This window comes from Castanea sativa, chromosome 12, assembly GCF_040712315.1.
Source record: "Castanea sativa cultivar Marrone di Chiusa Pesio chromosome 12, ASM4071231v1".
NCBI lineage: Eukaryota > Viridiplantae > Streptophyta > Magnoliopsida > Fagales > Fagaceae > Castanea > Castanea sativa.
In genome coordinates this window covers 25,679,882-25,706,848 of record NC_134024.1, presented here as the reverse complement: position 1 = coordinate 25,706,848, position 26,967 = coordinate 25,679,882, and the positions used below count along the sequence as shown (strand labels likewise).

The window sequence follows — 26,967 nt, the reverse complement described above, 5'->3', positions numbered from 1 at the left end:
AATCCTTCATTGAACACTTGAACTTTTCTTCATCTTTTTTTTTTTTTTGGAAGTGAGTTTGATAATGGTAAAGTGAAAGAAAGTGAGTTTGATATTGGTAAAGTAAAAGAAGATAAAGAGTAAAATATTGATAAAGTGAAATTAGGTGGGAAATAAAAAGTAAAATGGAGAGAAATGTGCTAAAGGTATGATAAAGGGGCATTTTTGTCCTATAATTATTGTAGAAACTGAAGTGCACATCTAACATCAACTCTAGCTGAAAAGTAGAAGTTTGCTAATTTTCTATGCAACTGAAATGTACACATATAACATTAACAGGTGTTGGTCGGCACCTGTTAACAAAATCCTTTTTTTAGAATCAAGACGAAGTTGTTTTATTGAAATAAAGCTAAGAAGCATTGGGAATTACAAAATGTAAAACCTTATGAGGAACATCTTCAAGCCAGACTAGAAGGTTCTCAACATCTCTAGCCTTTCTTGTTGTGGTGTGATTAACGATATTTCCACTTTGCTTAACATGACCAAAAAATGTTACATTCTTCAAAAGGGGAAAACCACCACTTGAATTGATATTAATCAGTTTGAGTGCACTCACCATTGACTGCAGACTAAGTTTTTATTTTATATATTTTTAAAGAATTTGATAGCCAGAGGTGGAGGGATTTAAATCTTGGATGTCTTTCTAAAAAGTCCGGTGAGATGTCAACCAGTTTAGCTACAAAGCTATTGGCGAGCCTAAGTTGGACAACCTTACATCTAATACATGAATATTTTTTTTTGAAAGAAGGTGTTGGAGCTCTTAATGAGATCAAAACATCTATAATTTATTTTGGTAATTCTATATAGTATGATTTATTTAATTTTTATCCAACTCAGGGCTGTCCAAACCCATCCGAAGACTCGACTCACCTAAAGAAATCGACCAGACCTAAGTTGATTTCTGGAGGTGAGCCTTTACCATTACAAACCGACTCCGGCTGGTCAATTTTAGTTTCCCTCCCCAAAAACCCAAAAAACTTGAACCGACTGATGTACTAAGAATCTCCAGCGGAAAATTTCCAAATTTCTGTGAAAAATACCTAGATTTCGGTGAAAAAACCCAGATTCTGGCGACGAAACCTAGATTTTGACAAGATGTTAGGTAGATCTATTGAGATTTCGACTAGATCTAGCGAAATCTCATAGAATCCGATGAGATTTTCGCTGGATCTGGCAAAATCTCACCGTTTTCTTGTTGATTCCTGCCGTTTTCTTAGAACTCTAACTCCAGCCGACCCACCTGCTACCCGTTGAAGGTCTGATCCACCTGATCCGACCAGTCTCTCGGTCGGCAGTCAGTTGGTGGCTGCTCCACTTGACCGGTCAGGTCGGATTCGGGTTGAGCCGAAACCCGACCCTACTCAACTCGAGGATAGCCCTATTCCAACTTATTCCAATTGTGTTTTCAAAACTTTTTGATTTATTTGGTTTTTATTTGACTCATTCCAATTGTGTTTTCAAATTTTTTTAATTTATTTCTAATAACTGCAAGTATAAAATATTTTTATTAATTTTTTCCTTTAATTTAGCTTATTTATTTATGTAAAAATTTTAAAATACCAACTCTTTTTAGGTATAATTGTACTTTCAAATTTTGCTTAGTTTTTTCTACTTTTTATTATTATTTAATTTCAAATATTCATTTGGCTTTAGTAGCTTAAAAAAAGAGTATAGCTAGTCATACAATAAAGTTAATTCCATTTTTTTTCATTTTAATTCTCTTTTAGGAGCCATTTATTTTTTAAGTAAATGTCTGTTAGAAACAATTTAAGTACTATAAAAAAAAATAAAAAGAAGTTATTTAACAAGTTGAAATCATCGGAAAAAAATTCAAAGCCTTTTCCCTTTTCTTTTACATGGCACGTATGATGTGTATCATACCGCCTTTAGTTGCACAAAAAGTTCATTTGAGGTCATATTAGGGATTGTACTTTTATTATTATTTTTTTTTGGAGAGAAAGGGATTGTACTTTTAATCCTTAGAAAAGGGTTTCTTTTTAATAAAATATAATTTAAATCCCCATAGCTAGGAAATATCTATAATTGTAAGTAATTAGTGGTGACCATTGTGTTCCCACAATGGATTTGTGTTGTGTTGATTCATAAGTATCTGATTATATAAGTTAACACAAATTTAACATGTTTATTAAACGGGTCAAGATTTCTCAACTCTAACACGACTTATTTATTAAATAGATTAGTCATGTTAATCTGTTTATCAGATTTTATTAGAACAAAAAGAAAAAAAAATAGTATTAACCAAATTTATATGAATTATGAAAAACCAAAAAAATAAATATTTTTAATATAAAATTCAGAACTAATGAGCAACTGCATCACAAATATTCTTTTAAAACTAAAGCATATTTCAATATTACAAATAGTCATTCATAATATGTCAAAATAAATAAATAAACCACAACAACTAATAAGTTTATATACCTAGAATTTGAAGAGTATATTGTTAAAATGTCATTTAATTAAATGGGTCAGACGGGTTAAACGAGTTTCATGTGATGGACACTAACCCAAACCGTTTATTAAATGAGTCAGTCATGTCAACTCGAATATGACACGAACCCATTAAATCTCAACTCATAACTTGCTAATTTCGTGTTGAGTTCGTGAGTCATGTCCAATTAGGAATAATAAATAAATAAATAAACAAATTGAATTACAAAAATTAGGAATATTTAAGTATTGAACACATAGTATATAAAATGTATTGCAACGAGGCTGATAAAATCTTAAATTCCTTAGAAAACATTTTATTATTGATTCTGGTATTTTATTTAAGATTTAACAATGGATTTTTTTAACCACAGCCCTTTAAATATATAATTATCATATATTACTGTCACAAAAATAGTGAAATTGAGTGAGGCATTTATAAAATCTGAACAATTTATTTCTCTATTTATTTTTATGAGATACTACAATATATATATATATATATATATATATATATATATATATATATATATATATATATATATATATAAAGTTCCTTAAAAGACTAATTTATTTTTTAAGGAGGGATTTAAAATTTTTTTTGGTTACCAAGCTATTAAAAAATTTAAATAGTTTTATTAAAATTTGAAGTTAGAGAACAGTATAGCCAGTGTTTTTTTTTTGTAGTGAAAATTATATTATTGTGATTCTCGTATATATTAAGTTCCTTAAAAAACTAATTTATTCTTTAAGGAGGGATTTTTTTTTTTGGAGACCAAGCTATTAAAAAATTTAAATTTTTTTATTAAAATTTGAAGTTAGAGGACAGTATAGCCCGTGTTTTTTTGTAGTGAAAATTATATCATTGTGATTCTCATATTTTATACCATTGTATGATTGTTAATCCACTCTCCTATTTACGGTTGTACCGTATTGTATTGCGAGACTTGTAGAAAAATTGAACTAATGGTTTCAATAATCAACATAATAGCTTGTCAAGAACTTTGTAACTTGTAGCTCATCATGGGCATTTCTGATTTCTCCCATAGAATTGAACTTTGATTCAAATCCCTCTCCGCTTGAAGTCAGCTAAGAACCCATAAAAAAATAAAAATAAAATAAAAACACAGAAGATTTTTTTTTTTAATACAAGATAGAAATTCTACTCTAGCCTAATCTAAGTGTATATATGTGTAAAGTTCTCTTTTAGAGACTTGAACTGCGGCCTTTACCTCCCCATAACCTACAAGCACTTATATATATGGAGTGACAATCACACTAAGAGTGTGCAGTAGTCACAAAGTAGAATATTAACACTACATTAGTTTGTGACTGTTGAGATTGGTTGTAATTAACTCTGTAATGGTGTACATAAGTTGTAAAAGAAACAACCTGTAGCTTAGTAGGTTGTATATTTTAGTTAGTTGCCACGTGTATAGAAACTGTAGGTTATGTGTTTAGTTTTCTGTTACAGTTTTACTCCTCTGTATCTAGTATATAAAGAACAACATATGTTAATTATCAATATATGAATTCATTCACACATTTCCTGCTTCTTGCTCTGCATTTCACTTCTCTGTGTGTTGAGCAATTCTCCAATATAGAAGTTTAGGATTGTGGAAGAATTTCAACATGGTATCAGAGCTCAGAGAATCAATTTCCTCTGGTATTCTTTGAATTTTCTTCGTTCTTTTCTTTAGTGCTTTCTCGCGAATCAAACAAATTTTCTTCTGTGTTTCTTTTTTATTCTTGCACTTCATTTCTCTTCTAAATCTTGATCTAGGGTTTTTTTGATTGCTTAATTGAAAATCCCATAATTGGTTCCTAATTTAGGGTTCTTCAATTGCTTAATTGTAGTTTTTATTTTCTTGGGTTTGTTTGACTGATATAGTTCTGAGATTGATTCCTTTTGTCCAAGAAGGTTCTTGATTAACGTGGTTTGAGGCCATTGTGTTTGGATTTCATTGATTTGGCATCAAGAAGGTTCTTGATTGATGTGGTTGAGGCTATTGTGTTTGGATTTCATTGTTTTGGTTTTCTTTGTGTTGAAAATGGTTGATGTTGCTTCTAGTACCTCTGTACCTGTTGCTCACCATGTTGTTCAACCATGGGAAAATCCCTCTAGTCCGTATTTCTTGACTAGCAGTGATAACCCCGATATGTCCCTTCTTGTGGAATGTCTTTCATTGGATGCCAAAACTAAAATTGGGTTTGTTGATGGTTCACTACCAAAACCCCAATCACCTGATCATCCATGCTATATAGCTTGGTATAAGTTTAATAGCATGGTTTTAGCTTAACTTTTCAATTCAATCACCAAGGATTTGCAGCCCAGTCTAGTTTACTTCAAGACAGCAAGGGAGGTTTGAGTTGATTTGCAATTTAGGTTTTCCCAAGGTAATGGACCTAGGATCTTTGAGCTGAGAAAAGAGGTTAGTTCTTTGGCACAAGAAGATATGTCTGTCAATGCCTATTACACCAAATTCAAGGGTATTTGGGATGAATTCACTGCCTACAGAAATTGTACTTGTGGTCATCAAGTGGAAGATTGTACAATGTCCTTTCTAATGAGGCTGAATAATACCTATTCTGCAGTAAGGGGACAGATTCTACTCATGGATCCTATCCCTCCTTTAAGCAAGGTTTTCTCTCTATTGCTTTAAGATGAAAAGCAAAGAAAGGTTGGAGTAGGAAAGAAATTTCAAGTTGACACAACTGCAGTCTTGGCAGCCTTGGGAAACAGGAACAATGCCAAGAATTTTAGCAAAAACAAGGCTGGGAGACCTTACTGTACTCACTGTGGTGCCATGGGACATGTGGTGAATAAGTGTTATAAACTCCATGGCTACCCACCTGGCAATAAGGCTAGTTCAACTACCTTTGCCAACAATATCATTGCTGTTAAACAAGGTTCAGATGAAGGAGTGTCCTTGACCAAGGCAGAATACCAACAGCTAATAGGATTGCTAAATTCTCACTGTCATTTTGGTACTTAAGCTCCACTTGAAATTGTTGTAGAGACTCCTTAAGTTGCCAACATCATTGCTCAGCCTTCCATTGGACTTCAAGGTCATGAGCTCTCAATTATTTGGTCCTTTCCTTCTTTAGAGTATTCTGTGTTTTCTTTTACTGTTGATATTTCTCATCTCAATCCTAATGATTGGATACTTGATAGTGGGGCCACAGATCACATGGTCCATTCCACCACTTTCTTCAAAACCATTACTTCTTTTGATCAAATTTCAGTTAGGTTGCCTAATGGAGACATGGCTAAGGTTACTCACATAGGAACTGTGCAAGTTTCAGCTTCTTTGATTCTTGAAAATGTTCTTTGCATTCCATCTTTTTCTTTTAACCTTGTCTCTATCAATAAATTGACTCAAAATCCTTCCTGTTGTTGCATTTTTCTTTCCCATTACTGTTTTATATAGGACTTACAGCTTTGGAGGATGATTGGGTTGGGTAAGAAGCAAGGTGGACTTTACATTTTGCAGACTTCTACACAGATGGCTTTTCCAAAGTTTGTTTTTGATGTTTTGTCCAAACTGTCATCCCATGTTTCTGTAAACAATGCCCATTCTTGTACTTCTGTTTCTTCAAATGATGTTTTTAGGCTATGGCATTGCAGGTTAGGCCATCCTTCTTCACAAAGATTGTCTTTGTTGAAATCCATTGTACCTAACTACAATTCTTGCAATGATAATAAAGCTTTTGAATGCAATGTGTTTCCTTTGGCTAAACAAAAGAGACTTCCATTTCCTCATTCTATCACTGCATCTTCTTCTTGTTTTGATTTAGTTAATGCTGATATTTGGGGACCTTATTCCACTCCTTCTTTGTCTGGTTCTAAATATTTCCTTACTTGGTAGATGATTGCAACAGGTGCACTTGGGTTTATTTAATGAAAAATAAATCTAATGCATCCTTGCTGGTTTAGTCCTTTTTTAATATGATCTTGACTCAATTTAACACTTCCATTAAGGTTTTAAGAATTGACAATGGTCCTGAGTTTGCCATTGATTCCTTTTATGCTTTTAAAGGTGTTGTACACCAATTATCTTGTGTTGAAACACCATAGCAAAATGCAGTGGTTGAGAGAAAACACCAACATTTGTTGAATGTAGCTAGAGCATTAAGGTTTTAGGTAAACTTACCTTTGAAATTTTATTGGGATTGTGTTTTGACTGCCACTTATCTTATAAATAGAACACCTAGTCCATTTCTTCATGGTTTAACACCTTATGAGAAGCTGCTAGGTCATCCTCCTGCTTATGATCATTTTAGAGTCTTTGGTTGTTTATCCTTTGCTTCTACCTTGCATAGGAATAGAACCAAATTTGACCCTAGAGCCAAAGCTTGCATTATTCTTGGCTATCCTTTTGGTTCTAAAGGTTACAAATTATATGATTTTTCCACTAAATCTTGTTTCATTTCTAGGGATGTTGTTTTTAGAGAGTCTATTTTTCCTTTTAAGCATTGGACAGCCACCTCTGGGTCTTCTTCTTACCCTATAAATCATTGTATGTTTCCATCTCAACCATTGTAGTTTCCAGGTTCAAGTTCCTTTAGTTTCTGCAGAATTTTCCCCTCCTTTATCTTCAGTTGATGTAGCTGTTCCACCTGATGAATTTCCAGATTTGGTTCATCGTGATCAGGTTGATTCTCACCCTGCTCATTCCCATAATCCTATTGTTTCAGTTCCAAATCTTGCCTCTGACCTTCCTGCCCTTAATCCCACTGCTTTTTCTGTAGACATCAAAATTTTATGATGTATTCACAACCGTCTGATTGCTCATGATAAAATATTTGTGATCAAGTTAATGTTCAATTGATGACATGGACGATTATCGAATGAAATCAAGCCACGTGGCAACATCAAATGAAGACAGCCACATGGCAGCGTCAGAAGAAAAGACCTATATGGAAGGTTCTTATTAAATAAAATGCCAAATTAAATTCATAATTCAACTCTCAATAAATGCTGAGAAGAGATTCCAAAGTAAAAAATACTATTGAGTTGCCTATAAATAGAGGCTTCTCATATGAAATAAGGGGAGAACACTTAGAGAGAAAACACTACTGACACTCTGCTAAAATAGAGAGTCATCTCTAAAGTTCGCAAGAATTCCATAGTTCATCAAGGCCTATTCCTACTTCTTCAAATCAAAGTGGGGATTCTCCTTTAATCTAGTTTGAGATCAAGCTAACGGCCCTCGCATCAAATCAAGCACATTCATCTATTCATTCAACTTGGAGACATCAAGGCACGATTCAAGATCAAGCTTCATAGCCCCTTCGGATCGTAACATTTCTTGGAGATCGAATAAGAGGAGTTTATTGTACTCTTTCATTGTAAAGATTCATATAGAAGATTGTACTCACATATATACAAATCAAATACAAGTTGATTATGTGTTACACTATTTCGTGATCATGTGATTCAACTTTTACGAAAATTGTGTGTACACCTGCTCCTATTACAACTCTTGCATCTGACTTTCCTACCCTTAATACTACTGCTCCTGCTCCTATTAGAAGGTCTCATAGACCTCATAATCCACCTTCTTACCTCCATCACTATCATTGCAATCTTGTTTCTACACATGTCTTGGCTTCAGCTTCACTAACTCAGTCACATGAATCCACTGCTGCTTCCAACTCAGGTATGCTTTATCCACTTTCTTCCACTCTTTCATATGGAAAATTGTCCACTTCACATAGAATATTTTCTATTGCCTTGTCTGTTGCTAAGGAACCAGATACCTGTGCTTAAACCTTGAAAGACCCTCTGTGGAGAGCTGCAATGCAAGCTGAAATTGATGCACTTGTGGCCAATCATAACTGGGTGATGACTCCATTACCTCCTGGTAAAGTTCCTATAGGATGTAAGTGGGAATATAAGGTGAAACTCAAGGCAGATGGTTCTCTTGAGAGGTATAAGGCAAGATTGGTTGCTAAAGGCTTCACACAAACTGAAGGGGTTGATTTTTCTGAAACTTTCTCACTTGTAGTGAAGTTTGTGACAGTCAGAACTTTGTTGGCTTTAGCTACTGTGTATGGTTGACATCTCACTCAATTAGATGTCAACAATGCCTTTCTCCATGGGGATTTGGATAAAGAGGTATACATGCTTCCTCCACCAGGTTTTGGCAGCAAGGGGGAGGTGTGTAGGTTAACAAAGTCCTTATATGGACTTAAGCAAGCCAGCAGGCAATGGTTTGCCATATTGTCATCCACTATCATTGATCTTGGTTTTATTCAATCTAAATCAGATTATTTTGTGTTTACTAGGGTCAATAAAGGTTCAATCATCATTCTTTTGATCTATGTGGATGATATACTAATTTCTAGTAATAATGTAGAGGTAGTCAATGTTTTCAAGCAATTCCTAGACAATAAGTTCAAACTCAAGGACTTAGGTACTTTGAAGTATTTTCTAGGTCTTGAAGTTGCTAGAACCACCAAAGGATTGTCATTATGCCAAAAAAAGTATACTTTAGAGCTTCTATTTGAGACTGGTTTATTGGCAAGCAAACCTGCCACCATTCCAATGGAGCAATCTGCTAGGTTCAGCAATTCTATTGGTAAAGATGATCCTGATCTAGCTTTCTATTGAAGATTAATAAGAAAGCTGCTGTACTTGACACTTACATGGCCTGACATTTGTTTTGTAGTACACAAATCAAGCCAATTCATGGCTGCCCCTAAAGTGCCTCATTTGCAAGCTGCTTACAAAATCCTTAAGTATTTGAAAAGAAGTCCAGGCCAAAATTTATTTCTCTCTACAGAATCAAAATTGAAGCTTAAATCATATTGTGATGCTGACTAGGCAGCATGCCCTGACACTAGGAGATTTGTTTCAAGTTTTTACATTTTCCTTGGTGATTCCCTGATTTCTTGGAAATGTAAAAAATAGCATGTGGTATATAGATCTTTTGCAAAATCCGAGTACAAGGCCATGGCCACAGTAACAAGTGAGATAGTTTGGCTCATCTCATTGCTCAAGATTTTGGATTAAAGCATAAACAGGCAGCTTCCCTCTATTGTGACAGCAGGGCAGCTTTATACATAGTAGCCAATTTAGTGTATCATGAAAAAACAAAGCACATAGAAGTCGATTACCATTTTATTCGAGAGAAGATACAAGATGGTACAATTAAAACATTCCATGTTCCCTCAAGACATCAAGTTGCAAATTTTTTCACTAAAGCACTTGGGCACAACCAGTTTCATTATTTGCTACCCAAGATGAACCTCATAAATATATATAGTTCATCTTGAGGGGGAGTGTTGAGATTGGTTGTAATTAACTCTGTAATGGTGTACATAAGTTGTAAAAGAAATGACTTGTAGCTTAGTAGGTTGTATATTTTAGTTAGTTGCCATGTGTATAGAAACTGTAGGTTATGCGTTTAGTTTTCTATTGCAGTTTTACTCCTCTGTATCTAGTATATAAAGAACAGAGTATGTTAATTATCAATATATGAATTCATTCACACATTTCCTGCTTCTTGCTCTGCATTTCACTTCTCTGTGTGTTGAGCAATTCTCGAATATATAGGTTTAGGATTGTGGAAGAATTTCAACAATGACAGTACATAACTGCCATGATATTGACACGATATGGTGATGGTAACACAAATTTTATTTAATGCTACTTAGTAGTGATAAAGGGCAAATTGTATTAACCCTTTGTTGGCATGATCTCGATCCCTGCAACAATAAGGCCAGACTTCACAGAAAAAGATTTTACCTCCTTAAGTCCAAACTGTAGTTCATCATCTTCTCCTCCCCCATTGAAAAATTGACCCAACTCAATCTCTAACCATCCATCCTCTCTCTCCTTGGGACGTGAAGTGTGCTGCTGCTGCTGCGGCAGTACAACCTGGTCTTGCTGCCCTTGTTGCAAGGCAAGTAGGTCCAAACCAACAGTCTGTTCATAAACTCCGCCTCCTCCAGTAGTTCCAACTGAAGCCCTTAGACGAGGGCGGTCAAATCCAAAGGCTTCCTTTGTCAACTTGTACACAAGGTAAGCAGCATAGCTTGTTTTCGGAGACAGCATGGAAGTACTCATCTTGCCAGAGATGTCAAACAAAGCCACAAAATTAAGTTCAGCTACCTCTGGGAATCTGTTTAGTTTTTACAATGTACAGAATTAAGAACTAAATGAAAAGCCTAAAATAAAAAAAGGAATGCTAAAATAGAGTAGGAACAGAGTTGGATTTATGTCGAGACCTGGATTCAGGAGGAGGAAGTGAAACCCATTTCCAATATGAGAGAATGTCACCCGATTCAATGGTCAACTCCCTTGCAGGAAGAAGGTAACACTTCTTACCACTCAATTTGTCTAAGAAAAGCCTCTTCTAGTTAGAAAGAAAGAAGATCAGCACAGATATGGTTATATTCAACATGGTGCTACTATTACTGGTCAGAAGCATAAATTCAACGAAATCTTTCATAATTTGATCTCAGAGATATCAGGTGCTTTCTCTGTTGTTTTTTGTTTTTAATTCTGTTCTTCTATTCACTGATTGCACTACAACTTAATTCATGCATGATCACATAGCTAATTTAAATCGAACACAATTTTGAGAGTCCATTGTGATACCAACCCACCCAATCTTGCTCCTTCCATTCCATGAGGATCAGATTTACCAGGTAATTAATTTTCAAAGATGTACAATAAGTATGTAAACCAAAGCCTCACACAAAATTGGATAAAAATATAGCTAACTTGAATGGCATATTATATTATTATTATGCCACTGTCAGTTTGATAACATTTTGTAATAAAATTTGTAGTAGTTTTTGAAAGCTTGATAGTCTAATTACTAGACCTAATTAAGACCCCTAAATTTTAATTAGGGCTTGATTAATTTTAAGCTTAACACACTTAATGCGGAATATACATGATTAGCAAATTAATTAATTGAAGCATTCAATAATTGCATGAATGAACAAATATGTGGAAGTCAATAATGTAAAAGGCAGTAGGCAAAAGAAAATCAAACCCAAGATAGCATGTGATGTGTTATTGAAGAGGAAAACCGAAGAAATAGGCATAAAAATCTCTCCGCGGCCCTTTAAGCCAAATTGATCCTGTTAGTTTTTAGACCCTTGAAAAACACAGTTTGTTTGACCTAATTTATTAGCCATGTCATTACTTAGGTTAATTATTCCGATTTAGGTTAAACAATAATAAATCATATCACAAATAGCAGAAAAGTAAAGTGCACAAGCAATATGATGACCTAAGAAAATCAATGAAATCGTCCAATTTCAAGGTAAAAATATCTAGTGTGGATTTAACTTAAATAATCCACAAGGCAACAATTTACTAATAGAATGGAAGTTTTTACAGTAGACTTGACCTTAAATCTAATGTTACTTCTTGTAGTACTTACTCATGTGACCACACGCAACTTCGAATCCATGGACTCTTCTATTTTGAATTTGTTGCACAAAAACGAACCTGTTTGTGACTTTGAGATCTCCACTCAAAGCTTTAGATCATCAACAATAGTTGATCTTGTTGCAGCAACTTAATTCCACTAGTTCATGCAATATTAATCTAATCTCTAATAGATGCTTGTTGAGTTTGAAGATTACAGAACCTCATAGATCTCACAGCAATAACTCACAAAACCTTGAAAACGTGTATTAGGGTTTTGTTATTATACCTAGTAGTGTTGGACTCAAATCCTAAACGTTTCGCGGGCTTTTGGGCCTTCTTTAAAATCTACAGAATTCGTGTCTCGATCGATCGAAGGACACACTTGATCGATCAAGTATTGCAGTTTCTGAATTCTTCTTTCTACGACTCGAATGTTCTTGAATCTTAATTTGAATAATTTTGAGCAATGTCTAAACCTATTCTAAGACATAAATATCTTATACTAGACATGTTATTATACTCAGTTTCCCAACATACATAAAATTAGAACCTAAACATTTAGTCCTAAATATTTAGAACATAACAGATCCATTAGTGAATAAGTTGGAGTACAAAGATAACCCAAGAGACCTCTCAAGCCTAATCTACCAAAGTACTTGAGCTCTCCAAGTTCCAGCTTCCAACGGACTTCTTGGAGTCTTATCTTCATTAGCTTCTCGAATCTTGCAATATTGCTTGATTGTACCGCCAAGCCTTATCGGCTTAATTTGGCAAAGACCCAAAACTTTTCAAGCTCTAAAACCCCTGCAACACTTAGATTGTGTGTGAGTTGTATTTGGATAAAAATCTCTTCTCAAATTATGACAATAGAAGAGGGGAGGAGAAGAAACTACAAGGATTTCTCTTGAGATTTCTCTCTTGAGGATGAGTAGCTCTCTCTAAAAGGTGGGTGTTCTAAAAACCTTAATCTCTCTAGGTTGTTTATCTAATAGTTTCTTTACAATTTTATGGGTAATGAGGACATATATATATATAGATAATGTGGGTGAAAGATATGAAGAGTCACACAAAAATTCCAGCTGTCAGAGCATTTCACGGGTCACTTTGCGATTTAGCCAAGTTGCAAGTTACTCATGAAAGCTAGTTGCAATTTACTTGCAATAGCTATCTCTACCAACTTAAGACTAAACCCATTATAATTAAATCTCACAAAATACAATGAAATAAATTCATAGAATTACAACAAATTTTGTTATGGAATACTGCCAACAATAATGTTATGAAAAATCATAACTTAGCCGTTTTAACTGTTATAGCATTGGTATAAGGTTAACTCTTGGTAGGCACAAAACCAGGATCTAAATTTTCGGGGGGGGGGGCAAAGCTCAATAAAAAAAATTTTAAAATACAAATTAGCATATATTTAATGTTAAGTAAATATCAACAAAAGAGAGAAGAAGAAAAAAACCGTTTATTAATACATTTTAACTTAATCATTTACAAATAGAATTCAACATTCTTTTAAATAACAAAAATCATCTATAGTTGATTTTGTAACAAACTTTGCAACAATCTCCCTTTCAATCCTAATTTTCTTTTACTTAATAATACATGAATTTATAAAATTTATGTAGTAAAATTTGTAATACTAATGACTATACACTACATATTAGCACCAATCTATTAACACAACTATTCAATTCCAAAATACCCCACATAAAATTAAACTAATTTACTTGTAAGTGCACAATTGCACCTGGACCCAAAGACAATCACGGGCTCAGGCCCAATGAGCCTTAAACAATAAAATTTGTAGAGTGAGGGCTTGAAACCTAGGTTAGAAGTACTGGGAGCTTGATAACAGGCTTTTATAAACAAATACAGGTAAATAACGAATGATAATTGCAAATGGATCTCCTCGGACTCAAGCCGAGGACTACTTCTTTATTATTTCTCTTTCTTCTTTAAAGATTACAATTTCTTAATTTCTTTCTTAGTTACCGATCCCCCTCCTCTCTGGCCTCCATCCCCCTTAAATACTTCCTTTTTGTCACACTTTTTGGACAGTGATTAGAAGTTTCAGCCCTACTGTTTAGGGGTCACTTCCCCATTAATGCGGCCAGGGAGGTAGGTGCAGAGCCTTTAATGCGGAGGTGGCAGCCTTTGCCCTTGATATTTTCTTTAACACTAGTGCATCTAGAAGGTTCAGGGTGTCCCCCTTTAACCATTAGTCTTTCCAGAGTTGTGCCTTGACTTTCATAATGAAATCTTGAGTTCTCTTGGATCGGTCCGAGGAGGAATTCACCCTCGGTTATACCCTCGGAACCTCGGCATATGGGCCGATTCGTAGAGTTTAATTCTGGAGCAAGTCGGCCCTTCATGCTACAGTCCAAAGGCCCATATGCCAATTTGGGTCGTTTTACTCCCCACAATAGCCCCTCAAAACTCTATTTTTCATCATCCGAGGAGAAAAATAGGGTTTTGATCCAACGAACACTTTCCCCACACTTTTTGTAAATAACTACACGTGTGAAAACCGTTTCGCGTTCCAGAGGGTGCCACTTGGCGATTTTATTTTAAAAAACGCGCGCATTTATTACCGTAAGTTATAACTTGTCCCCCATGTTCAATGGTGAGATGAGCATCCAACGATCCTTGTTACTCCATGAAAATTTGGGCGGGACAAATACAATTTCAAGGCCGCTTCCCACACGTCGTGACGCTTCGGGAACTTGCGCCTTCATTTATTTCTCCAGAGGCTAATCCCATCAAAACATCAATGATCACCTTTTGTCTGCACAAATCCGTGGAAACTCGCACAACTTCAAGTCTGTAAGTTCCTGTTCCTTTTTTTCTCTTAACCCTTTCTCCTCGGACCCTGTCCTCGGCTCCCCTTGTAATCATTCTCCCTCTTAGAATTTAGCCTTTCGTTCCTTTCTGATGGGAAAGTTCAAGTGTCTAGTTGATACCGCCGCTGGGATGGAAGGCTTTAGAGTCAAGTATCGTATTCCCAGCGACGTAGGTTTAAAATACTGCCCGGTGGAAGCCGTGGCTGGTTCTAGGAAGGCTGGAGAGGTTATCATCCCAATGGTAGCCTTCGTAGAAGGTGGGATGACCCTCCCAATGAAGCCTGTAACTAGGGAGTACCTCCGCAACCACCGGTTGTGTCCCGATCAGTGCGCCCCAAACGTTTTTAGAGTTTTGGGTAGCGTCGACGCTCTAAACGAGCAAATGGGTCTGAACCTCACCTGGCATGATGTCGTCTTCATGTACGAATGCCACAAACTCACTGGAGTAGGTTACTACATCAAATCCCGCTCCAGCGTAGTTAGGTTGATCTCCTGTTTGCCTAAGTCCAATAAAGGCATGAAGGATGACTACCTCATCGTCTCTGGCAATTGGCACGACGGCCCCCACTGCCCTGTTGAGTGGGGAGATCCAGGTGCGACACCTTAGGATTTAACTTCCCCTAATTTCCTAAATCATCTAGGAATATGTATTGGCATTTACTTGAGCGTCTGACTTTGATTTATTATATGTTCTAAGTATCTGACCGTATTCTCTTATTTTGATGTTTCTCTCTGCAGATAAGCAAAATGTGCGCCCGCGCTTAAGCCACTGCAACGTTGCAGATTTGAACAGAGTGCTACGCTCCGAGGTGTTCGTAAGCAGAGACCTACAACTTAGAGCGGCCCATTTGATTTTGGGGTACGATCCCGTCTCCTCGGACTTCTAGGAGATCGAGAACGCCATAATCGTGGGTGACCGAAGGCGTAGGAGAATTAACGTAGCCAGACCCCACTTTTTGGCCGACCACGACATCCCTGACGCCTCACATACAGTGTTGTACACACAGCCCATAGCGGCAGTTCCCCTCGCTGTGCACTCTCAAGCTATTGACGTCCCAGAGGAGCGAGTGTCTTCCTCGAACACATTGGACGAAGAGATAGACCAGTTTCGGCTTGAGGACTCCCCACGACCTCGTGGAAACCCGTTTGTTATCCTTTCCGATGAGGAAGAAGAAGAAGCTGAGGCCTCTGGGATCGCGGGTCTAGTGATAGCGCGTCCAGACAACAGTTCCATTGAAGAAGAGATGGACAAGCTAAAGGATCTTATGACCGATAGAGGCGCCCGAGTGGCAAAGAAGGGGACACGGGGGTCCCAGGTTCCCCCGGCTTTACCACTACCTCCTCCTCCTCCAGCCGACCCTAAGCCTCCAGCCGAAGATCCCAAAAAGAAAAGGAAAGCGGAGGCTGACGGGGCTGGAGGTGAAAAGCAAAAGAAGATGAAGCAACCCGCGCCGGCCCAGCAGCAGAAGTTGGACAAGGGCAAAGGGCGCGCCCACTCAGTTGAAAGCGGGGAGATCAGAGACGTGGCCGAGGTGCGCCGAGCACCAGCTACTTGGTCTCCTGACTTGAGACTAGACGGCGCTCCCATCCCCTGCCATTCCAGCATTAGGGCGGTCCAGCAAGGCCACGCTCACCACTTAGCCGAGGTGTTGGAGCGCCCTCTTCTGCTGCCCAAGGACATGGAAACCTTGGAGAAGATGGGCCAGCCGCAGCTGTTCCTCTCGTTAAAGAGGGGTTTAGCTCTGGTAAGTTCTACCTTGCACTCGTACCTTATATTCACCTGTATATACTTTAGCATATTTAACCTCCCAACATTTTTGTAGTCCATCCAAGAAGTTTTCGCGGCTGAGAAATTCGTGGAGGATTCTCGGAAGCGCGCTAGGATAGAGCAAGAACTAAGGCAAGAGGCAGAAAAGTCCTTAAGCCAGGCCCTAGCTGAGAATGGGAAGCTCACATCAAGGTTGGCCGATCTAAAAAGAGAGAGAGATGGTGACAAGGCCAGCCTAAAGACGATGGAGACCCAAGTGGAGGGACAGCGTAAGCTCCTTCGTCAAAAGGATGACGACCTCGCCCAAGTCCAACAGGCACGCTCTGACTTGGAAAATGAGCTTACGCGGGCTAAGGAGGAGGCTCGCGCCCATAAGCACACACTGGAGGCTGCGAAGAAGGCCAGTTATCAGGAGGGGGTGACTAGAACGCAAGAAGAGCTGACAGAGGCTTTTGCGGCCTTGTGCCGAGAGTACTGTCAGCAGGTCTGGGGAGAGGCCATGAATGCAGTAGGGGTTCCTCAAGCTTTCGAGCTGAGGAAGCCCGAGAACATCTGGCTTCCCCTAGACATACAGGAAATTGAAGACCCTCCTGTTGCTGCCTCTCATGCCCTTCCTCCTGTGGTGGAAGAGCTCGTTCTTGCTCCTACAGAACCTGAAGGTTCCCATAAAGAGAAGGACGAGTGCGGTGGTGCCGAGAAGGAGCAGATCCAAAGCGTGGAGCCCCCCATTCCTTCAACAGACAAAGGGAAACAAGCCTTGTCCACCTTTGAGTTGGAATTGAAGAGTATTGAGGCTGGCAGCAGCTCCCTTCAAGACCCCCCTTCCCTAGTTTAGGGCCTAGTATAGGAACTTTCTGTACTCCCCTTCTTTGTATATAATTAATGAAGAAAACTTTTATTTAACTTTCGTTCATGTTGTCTTTGTTTTACTTTATTCTTTTGGTGCTTGCCATGAAAGTTTTCAATAACAAATAGTTAAAGGGAAAACAGAATAAATAAGTATAACTCCACCATGCAAACCACTATGACTTCAAAACAGCCACATAACTTAATTTAGACATCAAATAATGTGACAGTTAGACAACTCACATAACGGTTAAACCTTTTGTAACCTGACATATTGCTTTCGGTAGGATGTAAGGTCCGAAGACCATTCCTTACAAAAATTTGTTTAACACTTAAAAATGAAGAATTTGAGATCCAAATTAATGAATGGTGAGATAATGATTTCCACAAAACGGGTGATAAGAATAAGAACAGTGACAAGATATTAAGAACAGTGGCAAGGTTTGTGGTCCGAGGACTACACTTAACCAAGTTTCTGTTTGATTCTTAAGACTAGTAACTTCCAATGTTAATTTCCCCAAAGTAGGAGGTCCGAGGACCCGGCATAACTAAGGTTCTGTTTAACAAATGATAAGATATCAATTTTCACAAGGTTTGTGGTCCGAGGACTACACTTAACCAAGTTTCTGTTTGATTCTTAAGACTAGTAACTTCAAATGTTAATTTCCCCAAAGTAAGAGGTCCGAGGACCCGGCATAACTAAGGTTCTGTTTAACAAATGATAAGATATCAATTTCCACAAGGTTTGTGGTCCGAGGACTACACTTAACCAAGTTTCTGTTTGATTCTTAAGAATAGTAACCTCAAATGTTAATTTTCCCAAAGTAGGAGGTCCGAGGACCCAGCATAACTAAGGTTCTGTTTAACAAATGATAAGATATCAATTTCCACAAGGTTTGTGGTCCGAGGACTACACTTAACCAAGTTTCTGTTTGATTCTTAGAAATAGTAACTTCAAATGTTAATTTCCCCAAAGTAGGAGGTCCGAGGACCCGGCATAACTAAGGTTCTGTTTAACAAATGATAAGATATCAATTTCCACAAGGTTTGTGGTCCGAGGACTACACTTAACCAAGTTTCTGTTTGATTCTTAAGAACAACAGCTGCAAGCGTCAGAGGTACTCATAACTTGGAAATGTTAACTGACAAAAGCGCATTTTATTAATAATAATACCTTCTAAGATTATTTACATTCCATGGGCGTGGTACAATTCTTTCATCTAGGTCAGCTAGCCGATATGATCCTATGCCTGCTACTGAAACAATGCGATAGAGGTCTTCCCAGTTGGGTCCTAGCTTACCCCAAGCTGGGTTCTTAGAAGTGCGTACAACTTTTCTTAGTACAAGATCACCAGGTGCAAGTGGCCTTAGCTTCACGTGGGCATCATATCCCCGTTTTAGCTTCTGTTGATAATAAGTCATTTGGACCATGGCTGCCTCGCGTCGTTCCTCGAGTAAATCAAGACTTTTCTCCAGGAGTCCATTGTTATTCTCCAAGCTAAAAGAGCTCGTCTTTAGGGTGGGAAAACCAGATTCCAGAGGTATCACCGCCTCGGCTCCATAAGTCATAGAGAATGGCATTTCTCCCGTGGACCTGCGCGGTGTGGTCCGATACGTCCACAGAACATGAGGGAGTTCTTCTATCCATCTGCCTTTCGCATCGTCCAACCTTTTCTTAAGCCCACTGAATATGACCTTGTTAACGGCCTCGGCTTGCCCATTTCCCTGAGGATAAGCTGGGGTGGAGTATCTATTTATGATACCCATGTCACCACAATATTGCCTAAAGGCCTTGCTGTCAAATTGAACGCCATTGTCTGAGATAAGTGTGTGTGGTATACCGAATCTAGTGACAATATTTTTCCAGATAAACTTCTTGGAATCAATATCTCTGATATTTGCTAAGGGCTCGGCCTCAACCCATTTAGTGAAATAGTCTGTTCCCACAAGAAGTCATCTTTTGTTTCCAGCAGCTCTCGGAAATTGCCCCACTATATCCAATCCCCATTGGGCAAAGGGCCAAGGACTGGAGAGAGGGTTAAGAACCCCCCAGGTTGATGAATATTAGGGGCGAACCTCTGGCATTGATCACATTTTTTGGCATAGTCCTGAGCCTCTCTCTGCATATTGGGCCACCAATGACCCTGAGTCAGAGCTCTATGGGCTAAGGACCTTCCCCCAGTGTGGCTTCCACAAATCCCCTCATGCAGTTCCTCCAGTAATGCTTCCGTTGATTCAGGGTGCATACACAACAAGTACGGTCCTGAGAAGGATCGTTTGTACAGCTTCTGGTCCTCGGACAACCAGAAACGTGGCGCCTTTCGACGTATCTTTTCTGCTTCAGAGTTGTCCTCAGGAAGGATATCATTCTTAAGAAAAGCTATAACCGGGTCGATCCAACTAGGCCCGGGCCTTATCAGATGAATGTGAACTGTGCTGACGACGGTAAGAGTTGGCTCCAACAAATCCTCCACGAGGATAACCCTGGCCAAGTCCTGAGCCGAGGACGTCGCCAACGTAGCCAAAGAATCTGCATGGGTGTTTGCACTCCTAGAAATATGAGCTAAGACGAAGGAGTCAAATTCAGCTTGCTGACGCTTGACCTGGGCCAAAATCAGCTAAGACGAAGGAGTCAAAATCACTCCAACTGATTTTCCATCCCTATATGCTTCTTTTAGAGTTTCTTCTAACAGTGGTTCAGTAAACTCTGCCACCAAGTCAGCGAGGACCTGGGCCTTCACCGAGGTGCAAAACTTGTATTTAATGTCAAAAGCCCCTAAAATGGTTCCCCACTTTGCCACCCTACCAGAGTAATCGGCACTATGTAACACAGCCTTGAGAGGCAATTGAGTGAGAACCATTACGGTGTGAGACTGAAAATAATGGGGAAGCTTGTGCGTGGCGTGAACTATGGCCAGAAGCGCTTTCTCTAAGAGCAGATAGCGCACCTCGGCCTCATTCAAAGACTTACTAACATAGTAGACTGGTCTTTGCATCCCGCTTTCATTCCTTATAAGGACCAGGCTGACCGCGTGGACGGCCACTGCCAAATAAGCAAACAAGACCTCGTCCGCCTCGGGGCGAGACAAGATGGGTGGCCGAGAAAGATACTGCTTAAGCTGCTGGAAATCCAACACGCAGTCCTCGGTCCATTGAAATCCTTTCCATTTATTCAACAATTGGAAGAAAGGACGGCATCGGTCAGCTGACTGAGAGATAAACCTATTCAATGCAGCAATCATTCCGGTCAGTTTCTGGATCTCTTTTGGGTTCCGAGGCGGCTGCAAATACTGAATAGCCTTGACCTGCGCTGGGTTCACCTCTATGCCTCTGTGAGTAATCATGTACCCCAAAAACTTCCCGAACCCCACGCCAAAAGAGCACTTTGAGGCGTTAAGGCGCAATTTGTACTTTCTTAGCACCTTGAAGGTGTCGGCTAGATCTTTGACGTGTGAAGGTATTGTTTTGCTCTTTACCACCATATCATCAACATACACCTCAATAGTCTTCCCTAGTTGCTGTTCAAACATTCTGGTCATCATTCTTTGGTAGGTAGCCTCGGCATTCTTCAACCCGAATGGCATGACCTTATAGTGGTAGTTCCCTGTTGGAGTAATGAAAGCAGTCTTCTCTTGATCCTCCAACGCCAATGGAATCTGATGGTAACCCTGGAAAGCATCCAAAAAACTCATTCGAGGATGTCCGACAGTGGCATCCACCAGTTGATCAATATGCGGCATTGGGAACGAGTCCTTGGGGCAGGCTTTGTTCAAATCTGTGAAGTCCACACATACTCTCCACGTTCCATTCTTCTTTTTAACAACAACCGTATGCGCCAACCATTCGGGGTAGAAAACTTCCTTAATAGCCCCAACCCTCTTGAGTTTGAGCACCTCTTCCTTTACAGCCTCGGAATGTTCTTTGAAAGAACGCCGAGGTGGCTGCCTTCTCGGAACAATGGCAAGGTTGACATTCAAACGATGGCAAATGAAGCTCGGATCTACACTTGGGGCCTCATACGGGTCCCACACAAAAACATTAATATTGTCCTTCAGAAATTCCAACAACTCCATTTTCTCCTGGTGTGGCATACGTATGCCGACTTGGAAGAACCTCTCTGGATCATCGGCTATTAAAAACTTCTCTAATTCCTCACAATGAGCCTCCTCTCCTGTCATCATTCCAGATGCATCAGGAGCGGTTAACTGCTATAAGTCTTTGGTGATCGAAGCCGACGACTCGGCTTCTGCCTGGTGCAGTACTGTAGCCGACATGCATTGCCTGGCCACCGATTGGCTGCCGAGGATTTCTTCAACACATTCCCCCGAGGGGAACTTAACCTTAACATGCAAGGTAGAGGAGACAGCTCCAAGAGCGTGCAGCCATGGCCTGGCGAGGATGGCTGTATATGGAGAGTACGCGTCAACCACAATGAAATCCACCTCAACCGTTTCTGAGCCGGATTGAACGGGCAAACGGATCTGTCCCTTTGGCATAACGGCTCTCCCTTCGAAGCTTATAAGTGGCGAGTCATAAGAAGTAAGATCCTCCAGCTTCAATCTTAACCCCTTAAATAGATCAGGGTACATGATATTTGCACCGCTGCCCTGATCTATTATCACCCTCCTCACATCATAATTCCCTATCCTAAGCGTAACTACAAGAGCATCGTCATGGGGTTGGATGGTCCCTACCTTATCCTCCTTGGAAAACCCTAAAACGGGCAAATTTAGCTTTAACCTCTTCGATCTGCAGCCCGACTCCTCGGCCTGAGGATGTGAAACTGCCATCACCCTGGTGGGAGCCGAACTGGTCCTGCCAGGTGCAGCAAAAATAACGTTAATTGTTCCTAAAGCCGGCCGAGATGAATTATTCCTCTGATTGTTTGAGCCAGATTGACTGCCCGGCCCGCTAGGTTGGCACAAGTGTTGCTTCAGTTTTCCTTCACTGACAAGCTGCTCCAAGTGGCTTCAAAGGGTCCGACAATTCTCGGTAGTGTGGCCCACATCCTGATGGTATTGGCAGAAAAGGTTCTGATTCCTCTTCGCAGGGTCTCCGACCATCTTACCAGGCCATTTAAAGAAGGGTTGCTTACGAACTTTCTCCAACAGCTGATGTACTGGTTCTCGGAACACAGTGTTCACGGCCTGAGGTGCTGCCGAGCCGAACTGCCCAACGTAATCTCTCCTCGGCTTGTTATTGTGGTACCTGTCCGACCTGAAATCCTTTCTCTCCTGCGGGATAACCTTCTCCTTACCCTTTCCTTGCTGTTGGTCTTCCTCCACTCTCTTGTACTCGTCAATACGGTCCATGAGGCGACGTACACTGCGGACGGGCTTTTTAGTCAAAGACTTTCTCAGGTCGTGATCAGTAGGAAGGCCTACCTTAAAGGTATTAAGCGCCACCTCATCAAAGTCGCCATCTATTTCATTAAACATCTCCCAGTAACGGTCGGAGTATGCTTTCAACGTCTCCCCTTCCTTCATAATCATGGATAACAGCGAGTCCACTGGCCGAGGTACTCTGCTACACGTAATGAACCGCGAAGCGAATGCTCTAGTAAGCTCCCCAAACGAACCTATAGACCCCGATTTAAGGCCATTGAACCACCTCATAGCAACAGGTCCCAAGCTAGAGGGGAAAACTTTACACATCATGGTCTCGTTGTGAGAGTGCACCGCCATCCTCTGGTTAAAGTGACTCACATGCTCCACCGGATCAGTCCGGCCATTGTAGATGGTAAAGGTGGGTTGAGTAAACCTCCTGGGAAGCCTCCCCTTCTCAATCCTCCGTGAAAACGGAGATTTGGAGAGTTGGTGCAGCGCCCGACTCATAGCATCGTTCCCTAAGCCCCTGGAAGGAGCCGTCTTGCGTCTGCGAGCTGGCTGGTCATCCTCCTCACCAGAGGACATTGCACTGGGGGGCGAGCATGATCTTGAGCTGTAGCTACCTCCCCGTTCCTCCTCTGAGGAAGGATTAGATGAGGATGGTGAAGACCTGCGTCTGGCGCGGCGTAACTTTCTCTTCAAACGATTAATCTCCTTCTGCATGGCTTTAGCTCCATCCCCATGGGTGGTGCTACCCCCACCATGAGTATGGCTAGCCCCGGGGTATTCTGTATGGACGCTTCCCTCACGATCCCTTCGACGCTCAAGACGCTCGAAAAGATCCTCCAGCTGTGATCCCTGTGACTCTGCATGGTGAGAACCCAAGCCTGCCATAGTATCCCCACTCCTTCTAGACTAGATTTCCCACAGACGGCGCCAATTGTAAGTGCACAATTACACCTGGACCCAAAGACAATCACGGGCTCAGGCCCAATGAGCCTTAAACAATAAAATTTGTAGAGTGTGGGCTTGAAACCTAGGTTAGAAGTGCTGGGAGCTTGATAACAGACTTTTATAAACAAATACAGGTAAATAACGAACGATAATTGCAAATGGATCTCCTCGGACTCGAGCCGAGGACTACTTCTTTATTATTTCTCTTTCTTCCTTAAAGATTACAATTTCTTAATTTCTTTCTTAGTTACCGATCCCCCTCCTCTCTGGCCTCCATCCCCCTTAAATACTTCCTTTTTGTCACACTTTTTGGACAGTGACTAGAAATTTTAGCCCTACTGTTCAGGGGTCACTTCCCCATTAATGCGGCTAGGGAGGTAGGTGCAGAGCCTTTAATGCGGAGGTGGCAGCCTTTGCCCTTGATATTTTCTTTAACACTGGTGCATCTAGAAGGTTCAGGGTGTCCCCTTTTAACCATTAGTATTTCCAGAGTTGTGCCTTGACCTTCATAATGAAATCTTGAGTTCTCTTGGATCGGTCCGAGGAGGAATTCACCCTCGGTTATACCCTCGGAACCTCGGCATATGGGCCGATTCGTAGAGTTTAATTCTGGAGCAAGTCAGCCCTTCATGCTACAGTCCAAAGGCCCATATGCCAATTTGGGTCTTTTTACTCCCCACATTACTAATAAACAACCAACAACAACTAGTAAGTACTAAGTTAATTATTTTTTTAATATTTTAAGTTAAAAATTAATAGCCAAACACGCCTTTCATTCCAACCCACACATTGACTAACGGCCACCCCTGCATCCCACTCTCACTCACTACGAGTACATTAACTTGATTAAGTTGGTTTATAATTTGTATTCATCTATCTTTTTTCTTTTTTCTTTGCACATTTTTTTTTTCTTTTCAGCGAAAATAGTCATATCTTATTTACAATAATTCAAATAGTTAATCTTAACGCTCATAAAAAAAAAAAGCTTGGATCTAAGAAGAAAGAGTAAGAAACAACCAACACAATACACAGATATTGTAGTATAGTTGTTTAACGTATAGATTTTATCATTTTCATGGGCCAATTTATAACTTATTGGGAGTAGGGGACAATGAATAATTATTCTGAGTTTAATTGTTAAACTATTCTTTTTTTTTTTGGATACAATTGTTAAACTATTCATTAAATGTGGATACTATTACTATTTGTTTTTTAAAATTTGGTGGGTGGGGGCCATGGCTCCCTCAGCCCTTAGTAGTTCCGTCTCTGTCTGTCTCGGCCTCTCTCTCTTGGCGTATGTATGATTATATGCTGGTTGTGTCTATTCCTAAGGAGTGGCAAACTGTCTATAAATAACACACACGTTAATGCTTATTTTCATTCAACGAATTGAGAATTAGAATTAAGAGTTCTAAAAGTGGAAAGCTGTTTGAAATTGAATTGACCCTAGCTAGTATACATAACTTAGTGAAGCCAACAAAATAGTTATAGCAAATACCTTTTTAGAGTCGTCGATCAAGATTGGGTTTTCAGAGAGATAGAGGTAGAGCTCTTTCTTAGAGGAGAAATTCAACGAATCCGATGATCGAGCACTGATGGATTCATAATCGGACGGCAAGAACCTCACCCAGACAACGTCGGACTCTGCAGCCTTACGGAATTTAGGAGAAACCACACAAGCTCTGCACGCATCCTTAGGACTCGTCCATGATACTATCTCCGATATGCATCCCTCTGGTAAAGCTGACATGTCCACACCGCTTGGAAGACCATTCCTTTCTCCCTCTCTCTCTTTTGCCATCTTCTTTTTTTCAGTTTTCTCCACTGTTTCTCTCTCCCACTAATCACACACATTTTTTCTTTTGCTTTAATTGCTTATTTTTCACTTGCTTAATGATTAAGTAACTTCAGTTTTTGTTTTGATCGGTAGGTTTGACTTTGAGAATTGGCAGGTTTGATTTTAAATGTTCTAGCTCTTTCGAAACATAAGTTGAGCTCAAATTTATTACCCATTTTCTTGTCCAACATACTCTAGTCTTTTATGAGTTGATTAACTTATTCTTTTCTATTATTTAGTAAAACATAACAATTCCTTTTTTTTAAATTTATGAATTTTTACTATAAATAGATATCAATAATATAATATTGTACGGATCTATTTAAAAATAAACAAAATCAAATCTCAAGTCTATATAAGTTTATTTTTACTATATTAATGTAATGTCTAAAAACTTGTTCTTAAACACATTATTATGTTTAAGTACCGCTTGTTTTATAGTTGAGCTTAAACTTGACTTATTTGTTAAATAGATGAATATAAATAAGCTTTGTTTTGAGTTGAAGTTGAGCTCTTCATAAATAGTTTAGTTCATTTATAGTTAGATTACAACAAGTTAATCAACAACTCATCCAATGCACAATTTAACTTTGAGGAAGTAAATATGGGTTGGCCACAATCCCTTGCATGGAGTTTCTCATAAATTACAATTGTCTTGTTTAGGTAAAAACTTATTCTGATATAATAATAAATTACATATTGTTTCAAAAGCTTAAACTATTAAGAAATTATTAATATAGCGGCCTTTTGCTATTACGTACATATATATAATTAGCCGTTAAACCTTTGTGATACACAAAAATTTAGAATTAAGTTCTGAATGATATGATTCAAATGTTTGAATCACATAAAAAAATTTAGTTTCATTATTGTCCACAGATCGAGTAGCATGTCATCCTTGCTCCTACATCCCTAAAGGTGAACAATGAAAAAATCCAATGTTAACACAAATAAAATCAAAGAATTTTTAGAGAAAACGAAATTTTTCGAGAAGATGAAATATAATTCAACTAGCTAGCTTTTAATAGGAACATGTTTAGTATTGGATTAATTTAATCTAATCTTATTGGCTCTTAATATATATTAAGATGCACAATGCAGATACTGATGTTGAACTACTTTTTATGGCTCTTATTTTTTGGTAGATAATTACCATTTACCAATGGCTCTTAATATTAGGATGCTGATGTGGAACTACTCTTTGTGGCTCTGAATATTAAGATGCTTACGCTGATGTGGAGATTAGCAGGTGAGTTATACTCTGATGTGGAGTAATAGACTAATGCTATGACAACAATTTTCGCAACAATGTTGGTAAGTTTTGACTAATTTTTAATCAACTCACTACTGACATTATTTTATCATCTACTACTATTAGCAACTTGCCACTTTGACAGTTAAGAAATATTTCATAAATATTTTTGAGGCTTTATAGTTATTGGTTATAGTCTAATGCATTGTTTTTACCATTATACTGCTAGATTTGTAGAAATTTGGGACTA

General features: G+C 39.1%; 1 protein-coding gene across 4 annotated transcripts; it reads right to left on the bottom strand.

Annotated features, from left to right (window-relative positions):
* Window positions 1–3,753: 3,753 nt before the first annotated feature.
* LOC142618769 (F-box protein PP2-B10-like) lies at window positions 3,754–25,505 on the bottom strand. Of its 4 annotated transcripts, none has more exons than XR_012841344.1 (4): window positions 25,127–25,503; window positions 10,726–10,850; window positions 10,084–10,619; window positions 3,754–3,822 (listed from the first exon to the last, which is right to left on the bottom strand). XR_012841344.1 is itself a non-coding variant. In XM_075791788.1 (3 exons), exons 1-3 carry the CDS (start codon window positions 25,427–25,429, stop codon window positions 10,175–10,177), a joined length of 876 nt encoding a protein of 291 aa, XP_075647903.1. In that variant the 5' UTR covers window positions 25,430–25,505; the 3' UTR covers window positions 10,021–10,174. The 4 variants fall into 4 exon arrangements, 2 of the variants coding, with proteins under 2 accessions (XP_075647903.1, XP_075647904.1); XR_012841343.1 differs by having other exon boundaries at window positions 3,790–3,822; window positions 10,726–10,853; window positions 25,127–25,505; XM_075791788.1 differs by lacking the exon at window positions 3,754–3,822 and having other exon boundaries at window positions 10,021–10,619; window positions 10,726–10,853; window positions 25,127–25,505.
* Window positions 25,506–26,967: the final 1,462 nt, after the last annotated feature.